This window comes from Lemur catta, chromosome 12 (genome assembly GCF_020740605.2).
Source record: "Lemur catta isolate mLemCat1 chromosome 12, mLemCat1.pri, whole genome shotgun sequence".
NCBI lineage: Eukaryota > Metazoa > Chordata > Mammalia > Primates > Lemuridae > Lemur > Lemur catta.
In genome coordinates, this window is record NC_059139.1 from 4,800,417 (window position 1) to 4,814,104 (window position 13,688).

The window sequence follows — 13,688 nt, forward strand, 5'->3', positions numbered from 1 at the left end:
CTAATAGAAAATGGGGCAGTGACTGTGTGTGAATTCTGGAACCCAGGCCCTAGGAGGCCTTAAAGATCCCATCTAGTTTTCTGAGAGCATTGCCCTGAGACCTCTATTACGGAAGCCAGTCCAGCCTGGGGGAGAATGAGTGGCCACATGGGGGAGAATCAGAGCCCCGGCCCACCGCCCACCTGCACAACTGCCAGACAGATATGTCACTGGGGCCACTGTGTAGGGCCTGGCACACCCGCCAGCTGGGGACAGTCTTGTAACTGACCCGCAGCAAAACCAGCAGCCAGTCCATACTCACCCAATCCACAGAATCACGAGAAAAAAAATCCATCACTGTTGTTCTAAACCACTAGTTTTGGGGTGATTTGTTTTGCAGCAATAGAGGACTGAAATCCTTCCTAAACCAAACCAGGCTTGGGCTTGAGTCAGCATGGGCACATGGCTGGTGAGAACAGCACATTATTGTCCTTAGAAGTCACTGCATAGGATTCAGTATTTTATCAGACATCAGCCTTACACATGTCAATTTAGTACTCTTAAAAATCTGTTTACTGTTTGATAAATATTTTCATTGGCATGACAAAGCTGAGAATTCCCAAGTTTATATATGCTCATGTAGTTATTCAAATTAATCAATAAGTATGCTTTTTAAAAAAATGTAATACGGCATTTTCTCATTAGCCATGACTTTCATCCCCATGCTGATCTCAATTTTTGTTTCCTGGCAGAGAAACTTGCCTTCTTTTCACTTTGGCAGGGCTGCAGTTCGTAAGTTATTCATTCCCTTTTTGGCTTTTCCACGCTGCACTCGGGCTCCCCGCCTTCCGTGGTGGCACGTAATTTACATGAGCGCTTGGACTGGTACCTGCAGAGTTACAGAAAGGAGAGAGCTGCTTTAGCAGCTCAAGAAAGGTCAGATATCAGAAGGCCTTTAAGGAAAACATATGAAATAATCAAAATACTCTTTCTTCTCTGCAATTGCCCTGGAAATCTGCATACATGTCAATTAATGCATATAGTGACACAATTCAAAGATACGCATGCACACAAATATTTTTTATATATACACGTGTATATTCATCATATACATCCTCTCATCCTTTCTTCTAATGGAGAAAAATCGCAGGTGCTTGACAATGACCAAAAATAGAATTCAGAATGTATTCCCTCCGCTGCCACACTCAGAGATGCCTTACCCTTTCTTCCTGATACCTTACAGAACAGAAGAAACCTAGAACTCAAAGAGAAGCAGAAATGTACTTCAGCATTTCTCAGGCTACAAGGAGGACACTAAAGGCCAGGAAAGTTACACAGTTTGCCCACTTTCCACTTAACGAGTGACAGAGCTCAGGCCAGAATGTTCTGCTGACTTCTGTCATTGAAAATCAGACTATTTAAATGAGCTTCTCAGTGGAAATCTTATTCAAAATGCAGTGAGGCATTCAGTCCCACGTTCATGCATTCACTCCTGTATCCACAGAACGAATGTTTATCGAGGGTCTACCTTGTGCCTTGTAGCAGGCTCTGGGCTCTGTATTCTGCACTGGGAAGACAATACTGAAGAAGGCACAGTCTGGCAACACCGATACCTACACCTGAAGTAAACAGGTGACTTTGGTAGTGTTCAAAGACCATTGCCAGGGTGAACACTGGTGCTAAAGCAGTGCACAGCCCGTAACCCATTGCAGGTGAGGGGCGTGCAGGTGGCTCTCGGGGAGGAGGTGGAATGTGGTCAAAAGCTGCCTGAAGAATTGGTGGGGACGACTTAGCAAAGGAAGGTGGGCATGGGTGGGAATGAAGTGACAGAACCAGCCCTCAAGGTCCCAGGGGAGCCTGCTCTCCAGCTCTGGGCTGGTGCTGCAGGAGATTCAGGAGAGGTGCATCCAGGGTAAAAGGAAGGAGGAGGAAGAACTAAGGGAGGTGGGATACAGGAGGTGTGTCCTATCTTGCAACATACCTGAGGGTTGGGCATTGTCCCCGACATTAGGAGCTTTCAGAGCTGGGGCTGACCTGATGTTTTGGAAGGAACCCTGCCGCAGAAAGGGCAGGGAAAGAGGAGGACGGGGCAGGAAGCCCAGTGAGGAGGCCATTCTCTCATCAGATGGGTGACCCAGGTGGCTGAGAACTGGGGAGCAGCAGTCGGTTTGGGGGTGCGGTGGGGGGCACGTCCCTGAGTGTGAAGGAGAGAAGTCTCTGACTCTCAGGTGTGGAATGGTAGGGTGGAAAGAGTAGTCAAGGGTGACGGCAGCTTTCTGCTTGAGCAGCTGGGTGGGTGGTCAGCTATTAACAGAACCAAGATCACAAGGAGAAGGATGGCTTTGAGAGGGAAGTGATGGTTTCCATTTGGAAGCACTGCATTTGAGTTCTCTGCTTGTGACAGAGACCACTGGTCTGTCTCCCAGCCTGTTTTCTCCTTCCTCCTTTTGAAGAGGATCCTGTGGCCAGGCATATCCCACTGAGAATAGACATGTCACAGCATCGCTGGGAGCTGGGTGCAGCCAGTGGCACGTGAGAAGTGCCAGTATACTTCTGCGTGGTTCCCAGGAGAGGTGTGTGCTTCCACTCTGGAATGACAGGGGCAAGACAACACCTGAAGTGATGGACCATGGAGTCCAGGGTGGAGATGAAGGGAGGCAGGGGAGGGGAGAGGTAATGGGGAGAGTGGTCAGGCTGAAAAAAATACCCAGCAGAGGAGTCTTATATTTAGAGGAAGGATTTCCCACTAGAGGGAGAGTTTACCTCCCAGGGAACACTTGGTGATGCCTGTAGGCAGTGTGAGCTATCACAGTCTGTTGGACAGATGCGGCTAAACGTCCTGCAGTGTGCAGCTCAGCCCCCCACAACACAGGGCTATGCGGCCCCAAATGCTAATAGTGCTCAGGGTGAGAAACCAGGATTTAGAGGGTAGGCGTGCATGATAACTGTGTACACTGAAAATGTAAGGCATTAGGGACTGGCAAGGACCGTGGTAAGTTGTACAGTATGTGACCTACCTGAGGGGTTCGAATTCTTTAAGAACACATACACACACACACACACACACACACACACACGCACGCACACACACATGCACGGATGCACCCCACAAGCCAATCAGAGTGTGTCTGCCTGGCCAGGCTGCCAGTTGGCTTCCTCTGAACTTAAAATTTTGATGAGTCTTAAGAACTTATATTCTCAGAGTAAATAAATGAATGAGGAAATGCACCCAATCAAGGTTTATGATCTAAACTTGAGTTATCATCATATATAACTTACAGGAAAATCTATTACATGATGTTTGATCTCTTAAATTATCTAAAGCCTAAGCCATGGTTTACATTTTGTTTGTCAGGTGGTGAGGCAAATGAGATCCTGTTTGTAGCTAATATTTGACACAGTTTTCTCCAAAGACAAAACTATTAGTGAAACTTAGAAGGCAGAGTCCCTGAAAGAAAATCTGCATTCTGATTACTAAGTATGAGTTTTCTAAAGGCAAAGATAAAGCCTAAGAAGTATTATTGTGAGCCAGCAATATCGGTGCATAAATCAGGGCTGCAGAAAGTTGACAGTAAAGCAAACTGTAACAGAAGGGCACCTTTATTTCTGAGTTTGAGCCACGGTCATTTCATTCAAGTTACCTTTAATAAAATTCAAGGAATGTGACAGCCTTGCATCTTTTTGCTATGATGACTTGCTGTGCAATTTGCTGCTTGCATCTTTAATTTTCATCTGAGGAAGCTTAGGACATTGCTTGATTAGCAGAGTGAGAATTAGTGCAGTTCTGCAGCCTCTTTTCTCATTGATATTCTTTCCCTGAAAAGTTATTGTTATGCAGAAATGATGGGTATGTCTCTTGGCATCAACTGCATCAGTGCCCACAGGGACGATTAGTTTCTGAGGGCAGGCACAATATTTAAAGGGTGTTATCTGCGGGGTTGTGTCTTTGGAGCCTTTTCTATGGAGGCTGGCATGGGGCCCTCAATTTATCAGGGCAAATATGCAAAGATTTGAACACCTGCTTTGCTGCTGGAGAGTCCTCAGCTCACCTTCCAAGGCAGCTACTCCACTTTGCATTCGCAGAAGAAAATGGATATGCCTGCTTCAGGATTCGGTCACACATTCGTGAGAGAAATGCAGAAATCTTCCCGGTTCCCTGTTTTTCAATATTACTACCATTTGCTCTGTTCCCCGACTCTCGCCCAGGGGTGCTTCCAGCCTGCGTTTGGCTGGACTTCGTGGGAAGAGGCTGAGAGGTCACCAACAGCGTAGGAGACTTGTGATCCTCACCCCAGGAGCACTTTCCCTTTGGAGTTCACATCTCTGCCTTCTGCCTTCAACACAGTTAAAGGAAAGAGCTGTTTACACTGAAGAAAAAAAAAAAAGAGACACTCATCCATTCGTGCCCCAAGATACCACCATGTGGAACAGTCCCTTTCCTATTACTCACTGAAACTATGTTCTTTATTCTGGCACCTACTGTTAATATGCATTGTCTCTTTTTTCTGGATGCCGTTTGGCAAACTGGTTAAAAGCAGCTAACCACTGACAACCTCCATGGGTTCAAATCCTGACTCCACCACCTACTTGATGTGTGACCTTTAGCAAGTCAGGCAACCTGCTTGGTCTTCACTTTCCTCTTTGTAGAAATGGGGGAAATAATAATACCTACCTTGTTGGATTGTTGAGAGAATTAAGTGATATAACAAATTGCTTAGACCTTCAACTGCTACATGGAAGGTCGTCAATAAATATTTGTTGAATGGAAGAAAGAATCTTGAATTAAAAGTGCAGCATCAGCATTCACATGGAGCAGTTCTGAAATCGGAACAATAGGGTAGCGTTCATAGTCATGTAAAAGAAAGGTCTGCCAGTTTTTATTCAACAAGTCTGAACCTCAAACATGAGTTTATAGATTCCCCCTGTTTAAGGGTCTGGCCTCCCCCTGCCCACGCCTTTCCCCCTTCCGTGGCCCGTCCTCCCTCCTTTGTGCTTCCCTTACCCTCATTGTGGTTTTGTAAATCTGAGCTTCCAGGCTTGGTGGAGCCGCCCACTGCAGATGAGAACCCTGAGGCTCCCGAGGGTTGGGGGAAGCGAGCCTCAGTCTCCCTCCAACAGGCGGGAGCTGGACTCTGGGCCCCTGTGAACAGACCAGAGTGTTCTTCCCCCTGTGCTTTTCATGGAGTATCACTGAGATCAGGATGGTGACACTGTGCTGCCAACATTCTCAGAGATGGGAACGCCCAGCTGGCTGGTTATACCGCCCTACTTTTGCATCCAGTGCAAATTACAACTTTGGAGAATATCGACAACAATAATTTGTGTATAGGATGACACCTGCTGCAAGAAGAATGGGCAAATTATCACGACTTCAGCATTTAGTTAGAGGAAATCTTTTAGAAGTGATCCTTGTTTTTATTGTGGAAGAAGAAATGTGAATTAGTGCAGCAATGTCCCCGTACTTGGTGGAATCATTCCTGCACCGTGCAATTCCTGCACGACTGGAAGCAATCACGATGCCTTATCCCAGCCTTTTCTTCCGTGGGCTGCAGAGCAGACCATGGAAGGCTAACAGTGTGGGCCTCAAAGTGACAAGGACCCTCTGCTCTAAGTGAGGTAGAAGAATCAGCACTTCACAGAGGGGCTTTCCAGATCTTTCCACCGAAGCCCCAGCTTACGTGGGAGAGGATCCCTGCATGAGTGAGTAAGCAAAACTCCCCAGGTCAGAGCAGCTGTGCAAATTCCATGCACACAAGGCCCGACCGAGGACATGGGTTTGTGTGCACACCCTCGTGTGGGGTTGCGTCTGTCCCAACAGCTAGGGTTTGCTTGGTAAAAATTGCCCCCAGATCAAAGTGGCTCGCAACAGTAATAGTCTCTTGCTTGTATTTGTTCAGCGTAGGCGGACTGCCACTCTGCACGGAGCACAGGACCAGGCTCACTGAGTCACCATCTGGGACACTGTTGGTCCCAAAGGGAAGGGAAACAAAAGCTTGTGAGCTTCTCACTGGCCCTTAAAGCCTCTGCTAAAGCAACATCACTGCTGCTCACAATTCACTGGCCAGACCAAGTCTCCTGGCCAAACCTGCGGTCAGTGGGACGAGGGAGGAAGTGTCATCACGTATTGCAGAGCAATAACCCAGTCTCCTGCAAGCACTGCGTGTGCGTTACTGGGACACGTAACTGTCATCTGTAGTATGTAGTTAGCTGCACGGAGGGGGGTTGCATTCAAACGTTAAATTGTTCAATGTTGCTCCTTGGAACTTTTCATCACACCGATGCCAATGTGCTGCCACTTCTTATTTCTTCTTATCCTCATCAATGACATTATCAGCATCTCCATGTGTCCCTCTTAGAAGGAATCCAAAGGCTGGTGTCACCAGTCACCCGGCCATGCACCTGTTGTGTTTGGGGTTTGGGGCTCGTGTCCAGTGTGGGCTGTCTTCACACATTCTCTCCGCAGTGTTTTGCCTGTGGGCGTGTGGTGGTCCTTGAGAGGGAGACCAGACCAGAATGGACTTCCCTCTGGAGCATTTTACTGTTTTACTTGCTGGCATGTGCGCGTGGAGGTCGTGTTTGTATGACGAGATTCCCCTGTGGGTGATTTGTCGACACCGGTGTGCAGTTGTGCTGTGCTCAGACCTTGTGGGCCCCGCCTGAGACCCCTGCTGCCTCCCGCTGCAGGTGCTGGTGCGTGGCGGGTGCCCTGCCGCCTGCTGTCCCGCGGCCTCCACCGTCTCCCACCCAAGGATTGAAGAATTTTCTACCTTGTGAGTGATTTCCCTTTCCCTAGAGGCTCTGTTTCAGAGAATTGACTTGACAGTTGATGGTAAACAGTTCAAGTTTAGAAATACCAATTGACTATCATCAGTGACTGTAGCCATAATTCATAATTTGACTTGATTAGCACTTTGTTCTGTAACTTCTGTCAACTGGAGAGTAATCCTGTGTGAGTGATAATTTCATTCTCTCCAGATTCTTTTAATAATGAGCTCTCGGAAAGCGTCCTGATCACCCCCTTGAACTCACACATCGGGGTGAGCAGGAAGAGCAGCCGGTGGCCGCGACATTGGAAGACACAAGTTTTGCCCAGTCTGAACCCTCCAGGAGACGGCCACCTCACGTCACTCCCTCTGAGCCACATCTCTATCTGTTTTTCCTTTTATTGGTTAAATGTTTAAATTTAAATGAAGGTGTATGTGACCAGCGTTTGTTAAATGAGAAAACAAGGTATGATGCGATGAAGGGACTTACTGTTTTGTGAAAGGGAACCATGATTTGCTGAGTGCACGTTGCTTTTAGTTTGCACAAAGCGCCCCAGTTTCCCAGACTGTGAAATGAGCAGACGACTGCCCCCGTGCACACAGCTACAAACACGCTGGCCACAAACTCCACACCTCAGAAACCTCAGCCCTCCTTCCTCCTCCACTGGTGCATTAAAGCCACTCTGCGAGAACCAGCGCAGTCTCAGCCTCCTCCCTGTCTGCCTGTTCCAGACCCCAGCTGGGGTCTCCTTGCCCACGTGCCTTCTGGACTCAGTCTTACCACCGTGTGGGATTTGGGTGCTTGGGTCCTTTCCTCTGTGCGATGCTCATGGTTGGGTTCGTGCTGCAGGGCGTAGTCATCTCTGAAACCGTGGGAGGTAAACTCTAGAACTCTAGGAAGGGCCACCCATGGTTTCAAAAATGCTGCAATCTTACATGGACACGAAGGCCTTCAACTCAGCTCGTCCCACAGACATGTTTTCTAGACAACCAAGTGGGCCTCAAAGGCTGACGTGATTTGGTTGTGGAAGAAAAAGGGCCAGAACCTCCGTCTTCTCCCACTTCAGAGCTGTTGCCACCACAAAGGGCTGCTGCTCTCTGTCATATGTAAAGATGTTGATCCGTATTTTTTTTTTTAAGTCAAAGATGAAGCAAGACCTTTCAAATAATAAGAGTAGTCAGTTGATGGATGTGAAGCAAAAATTCTACAGAGGGACCTAAGAGAATCAAGCTAAATTTTGCCATGGGAAACGGCAATGGGAGAGGTTGTTGCAAGAGCATGACTTGGGGACATGCGGGTGCCGGAGGCTGGTGCTGGTGGAGGGCGGTTCTTCTCGGAGACTGGCAGACGTGGAGCCGGCTGCGGGAAGAAGTGGCTGGTAGGAGCTGGGGGGGCTGTTAACAGTGGGCATCATCTCTTCACGTCCCTGCCAGATACTGTCTAAGTGCAGCATGTCCGGCATTGCATCTCGAATGGACACCTAGCTGTTTGTTGCTGCAGGACAATATTAAATGACACCATCTGTCTCCTTGGTACATGCATGATGGATCCAGATGTAACCCAATGGCTGCTTAGGGACCTGGCATTTGTTCACTCTGATAGCTACTTGCTTTGGGGAAGAGGAAAATTTATAACATCCTTGCTGTTCATTGCACTGATTTGGTTGGCGTCCCGATGTAATCAAATCAAATTTAAAATAAGAAGTAGAGGTAGGAATTTTGAAAGGAAAAAATGTTGAATTCTTATGAAGGGAGTGTTTCACTGTTATCCTCCCTTTTGAAAAGTAAGGCAACTTTAAATATTTATTACATGTATGGTTTATTGAAGGGGCAGGGTATAATATGCATTACTATGTCTTTACTCAAAATTTAGGTACCAATGTTCTTTGCTTAAATTGGATTTTTCTATCAACCTATAGTCTAAAAAAGAAAATATGGTTACAATATCTGCTTTGCTTCATTATATTAGAAACACTTCAGCTCACAGTATCCTGAATTTTGATCCACAGTACACTGAAATCTAAATTAACTCTGTAGCTATTATATGAGGCTCATTTTAAAAGAGCAAGTTCTAGGAAAACATTTATTGCTGATGAATAAGAATTGGAGGTTTAAATAAGGGATGTGTTAAATGGAACCCTGAAATCAAGGCCAAGCTATTAGCTGGATAATCTTTAAACATGCCAAAGTTAGCCAAAAAAAAAAAAAGCCTCCATGGTTACACAAGCTTTCTAGCAAGAGAAAAAAGTAATAATGGTATGCATTGATTGTTTTAGTTGACAACTTGATTTTCTAAAAATGTCATTAAGAAATTTGTCCAATATGCTTGGGAATATAATGAAGCTAAATTATATCAGTATATTAACTATTAAAGTTTCAGAAAAGTTGTCAGGGCACACAGCTACATTAGCAAAATGTTAAAATGTTAATGAAAAATTTAACCTTGTCAGATTTGAATTGGCTTGAAATTTATCATGTGTGCCATAATATTGGGCTTTTCTTTCAGATCAGAACATTTTAAAGGGAGAGAAAGACAAATTTAAAAGAAAGTGCCTCGATTTACCACTTTTGAGCTCAGGCTTTTATTTGAGGCTCATCACCTTGCCTGGCACTGTGACCACGAGGGCAGGTGCACACCCGGGAGCACGGGTCCCCCGGGTGAGCCCTCGGTGGGTGCTGTGCCGTCTACCATCCCTTGGTGCTACCAGCATCGAATGGTAGTGGGGAAGCCCTGAGTACTTTTATTTGGCTGGTTGGCCGATAACATCTTTATTTCAGTCTAAATTCACCCAGATTCTTGAACACTTACAACAAAAGAGAAAATTTTGTTTTGTACAACATACGAAGCTTATTTCCGATATTTTTCAAACCACCTATTAAAAGTCAGTCATCCTTCTACATTTCGGTCTAAAATTATAATTTACATTTAGTTGTTAAATGAGGCCTGGGGAGTGGAATTACTGTATTTGATTCTCCTTTTTTGATCATAGAATCTGTATCTTTCAGGAAGGACTGGCTCTGCGTGCTTTGGGGTTTGGCATAATCTTATTACAAAGTATAGGAGGAGAGAAGGTGCTTGGACATGTCAGTTAGGTTTACCCGAAGCCCAAAGCGGGCTGTAGACAACCCCTACTCTCTCACCAGTGTGTCCAAAAAGAAGAAGAAAGAAGAAGGAAAAAAAGAGCAAGAGACAAAGTGGTAGATTAAGTGTTTCATTGCACAAATATTTGTTCAGCAACAGTGAATGCCAGTTGCTAAACTCCACAATACCTAAAGAATGTGATGCCTTCTACAATACATTAACATTTAAAATACTCTAGGATGAATATAAATTGTCAGTGATTGCCATTCTGTGATATTTTTCCTCAAAGAAACATTGTGTATTTTCCTTAAAGAGAGTGGAAAAATGCCACTCTAACTAAATACGTTTGTATTAAAATGAATATAACATTGTATGCTAATATTTGTTGTTTACCGGATTTACTGAATTTATAGACAAAATTTATACACATAAAGCTCATATGTTATCATTTTTTGATGTTCCATCTGTAGTTTCTTACAGATGACATTTGACAGAAGCTAACATTTCTGACTTCATTTCTATAATAGTTTAGAATCACTAAAGGGATTGGGTGTTCATCGTAGAGGAAATGAAATATATGAAAGTATTTGACTATCTTATTTAGGAAATACGGAATGTTAGCTAACTTTCTAAAGTGCAATAAAGCTTGTACTTTATCTCCAAAATGAACAAGCAGGCGAAAATGAGTATTTTCTATCTTGGATGACCACTGGTTTCGGGAACTTTAATATTATTTCTGCCTCACTACTTGAAAATCAAAATAGATAAATAATATCCTTGGGGAAATAACTCTGCCTTCCTTTATTCTCCATGCTGAAGAACACATGTGTAGCACTCAATAAATAATATATAATATAATAACACAGTCTGACCTTAGAAAATCTGATTTTTTATCCCAATGTGTAGTTTTAGAATCTGTATTTTAACTTGTCAGGAAGAATCCCCAAATTGGCCACACTCTAAGTCAGTGAAGACTGCAGATATTTCGTGGCTGCCGCAGTTGTCTGAGAAACCTTTCTTCTCTCACGGTCTTGCTGTAGGAGCGGCTGCTGCTGTCCCTGCTGCCGGCGCACATAGCCATGGAGATGAAGGCCGAGATCATCCAACGGCTGCAGGGCCCCAAAGCGGGCCAGATGGAAAACACAAACAACTTTCACAACCTGTACGTCAAACGACACACCAATGTGAGGTACGCTGCTCCACTCGCGCTCCTCAGCAAGTCCGGGGTCCATGTGCCGGACTGGGGACGTTGTTCACTGGGATCCCCCATCTCTCAGCATCCTCTGTGCTGTGCAAGGGCGAATCCTTGCAGGGAGAATAGTGACCAGCGTCCTCCCTCTCCACTCACCTGCTTCTGCCTCCAGCACCCTCACACTGAGATAAACGTATGGTCCTCTTTGCTTTGTATGTTGAGCTGTCCTTCACCATCCTGTCTCCGTGGCTGGCCATCAGTCATGGGGAAGAGAGAGGTGGACAGCGGGGTCCTTATTCCAGAAACCTCATGATCACACAGCAGTAAGTTGGAGGGAGGGTCTGTGGGCTTTCTAGGCACCAGGACTGATTCTTCAGAAGGGACTTAGCAAGAGCACATGAAGCCAACACATGCCAGGGAAGCTGGATGTTCTGCCATCCATCTGGAATGGTGGGTGTATGGGGTCTGGCCAACCAGGGACCAAAGTCACGGGGGGCTGATGTGCACCTCAGTTATAGTGAAAGTTACTGCTTTTCTGAGACTGGCACAGTCAGACCTGTTTCCCAGGGAGCCATTCCAGGAGTCACAGTACCTGGAAAACTAACGTGTTTTCATCATGGCACTGTGGCCAGGAAGAACAGTGTGGGGCCTTCATCTCTCCTGAGCTCCAAAGAGGAGCTGTGAGGGGCCCTCATGTCTGGCTAGAGAGGGTGCTCCCTCCCATACCCCCAGCCCTGCCTCCTGGCCATGCAGAGCAGGGCCCATCCACGCCATCACTGATCTCCACGCCCATCTGTCCATTCCTGGCACCACTGCTTGTGGGGGTTGTTCTTTTGTCCTCTCATCATACTGATGTGGTGCTTTCTCTCCAGCTGGGTGGTCTCCCTCAGTAACCCGTGCATGGCTCTGACCTCACTTGTTATGTTTTCATAGCGGTAGTGTAGTTGTTAGACAGGTGCTTGCTCAATAGTTCAGTAATGACCACATCAGCTAAACTTGATTGAGCATCTGCTCAAACTGGGATGCAGCCTCTTGCCCCAAGTCCAGACTCTGCAGGGCATGCAGCTGCCTCCTCGCCCAGCGCTTCAGGTCAAGGTTTTCTGAAGCTCGTCAATTAGAAACTGATTTAACTGTAACTTACATACATTGCTAGACAAATCCCACTTGACACCAGATCTTAGAAGCTAGCGATATATATAGCCCGAGCACACACAGGTGTCAATGTGCAATAAGAGACTTGTATCAGGAAGGAGATAACAGGAAAAACAGTTGCATATTGGGTAGGAAATAAGGAAGCACCATTGGATACGTGATAGAAAAAGACTAAATATATTTAAAGAAAGTTCACACATGTTAAGGAGTAAAATTATTTAAAACACTGGCCTGCCTTCAGGTGTATAGTGTTTTGCTTATAAAATTAAGGAAGAAAAGTTCCTAGTCTCGGACTAGGTGTGTTATGCTAGTCATTGCTTTTCCGTTCAGCAGTGCCCCTTCCATCTCAGGAAATGTTTTTCAGTCATGTATTGACCAGTCAGCTGGGCTTGGCCCTGCACTCTCCTGTCCCTTGGTCTCATGACAGCGTATTTTTTTCATTTTCTTCCAACAGTCTCCTTTGCTGTTTTCTCTTCTAGTCTAAGTCTGGCCCCTCCTGTCAATGAGAATGTTTTCAGGGCTCTGTCCTGGCGGCTCTCTGTTCTCCCCAGCCCTCTTCCAGGACTTCAATTCCCATCTGCACGATGCTGTCAACTGAAATTAAGGCTATTGAGACAGGAATAATCTGATAAAAATTTATTGGAAGCCGAATGTGAAGACACCGACCTGGGAAGGCGGGCCAGCAAAGCAGGGCGTGTTCCAGAGTCTGCTGCGGGCTGGAAGGCTTTTATAGAAACGGTCAGGAGAAGGGAGAAAGGCCTCACTCTGGCGCTGTCCTCCTTCATTGGAGGGTACAATACAGGGATTACAACCATTGGCCACAGGGTACAACATACAGGCTAAAATGATGTGTATCTGTGACAATCAGTAAAACTTCATGAGTCAGAAACAAATCTGTGTCTAGGTACCACACGTATGTAGAATCATACCCATTTGTGCCTGGCTTATTTCACTTAGCATATCTCATGAGTAGCAGCATAGGTCAGGATTTTATTTCTTTTAAAGGCTTACTAATATGTTATTGTATATATATATATATATATATAAAACACATTTTGTTTATTTATTCTTTTGGCGGTGGACATTTGGTTTGTTTCCATCTTTTTGGCTGTTGTGATTAACGCAACTATGAACCTTTGAATACAAATATCTATTCGAGTCCCTGGTTTCGGTCCTTTTGGATGTGTTCCCAGAAATGAAATTGTTGAATCATGGTATTCTGTCTAATTTTCTGAGGACCGACTGTGCTGTTTTCCATGGTGGCTGCATCGTATTATCTCCCCACCAGCAATGCACGAGGGTTTCAATTTCTCTGCGTCCTCGCCAACAACTATTATTTTCTGTATTTTTTTAAATAATAGCTATCCTAATGGCTATTATCCCACCTGTACTAATGACTAATTCACCCCCACTAATGGCTGTGAAATGTAGTTATTTTTGTTTCATGGTACATCTAAAGCCATACCGTATTCACTCTCTGAATCTCAAACCACCCGCAGGAATTCGGGCTTCATTATAA

General features: G+C 45.4%; 1 protein-coding gene across 1 annotated transcript in view; it reads left to right on the plus strand.

Moving 5' to 3' along the window:
• The window catches only part of ADCY2 (adenylate cyclase 2), a 365,223-nt gene that overhangs the window by 250,364 nt on the left and 101,171 nt on the right, over nt 1-13,688 (plus strand). Inside the window, exon 5 of the mRNA XM_045565786.1 lies at nt 10,866-11,014. Coding sequence (XP_045421742.1) covers nt 10,866-11,014 — 149 coding nt within the window. The remainder of the gene's footprint in view (nt 1-10,865; nt 11,015-13,688) is intronic.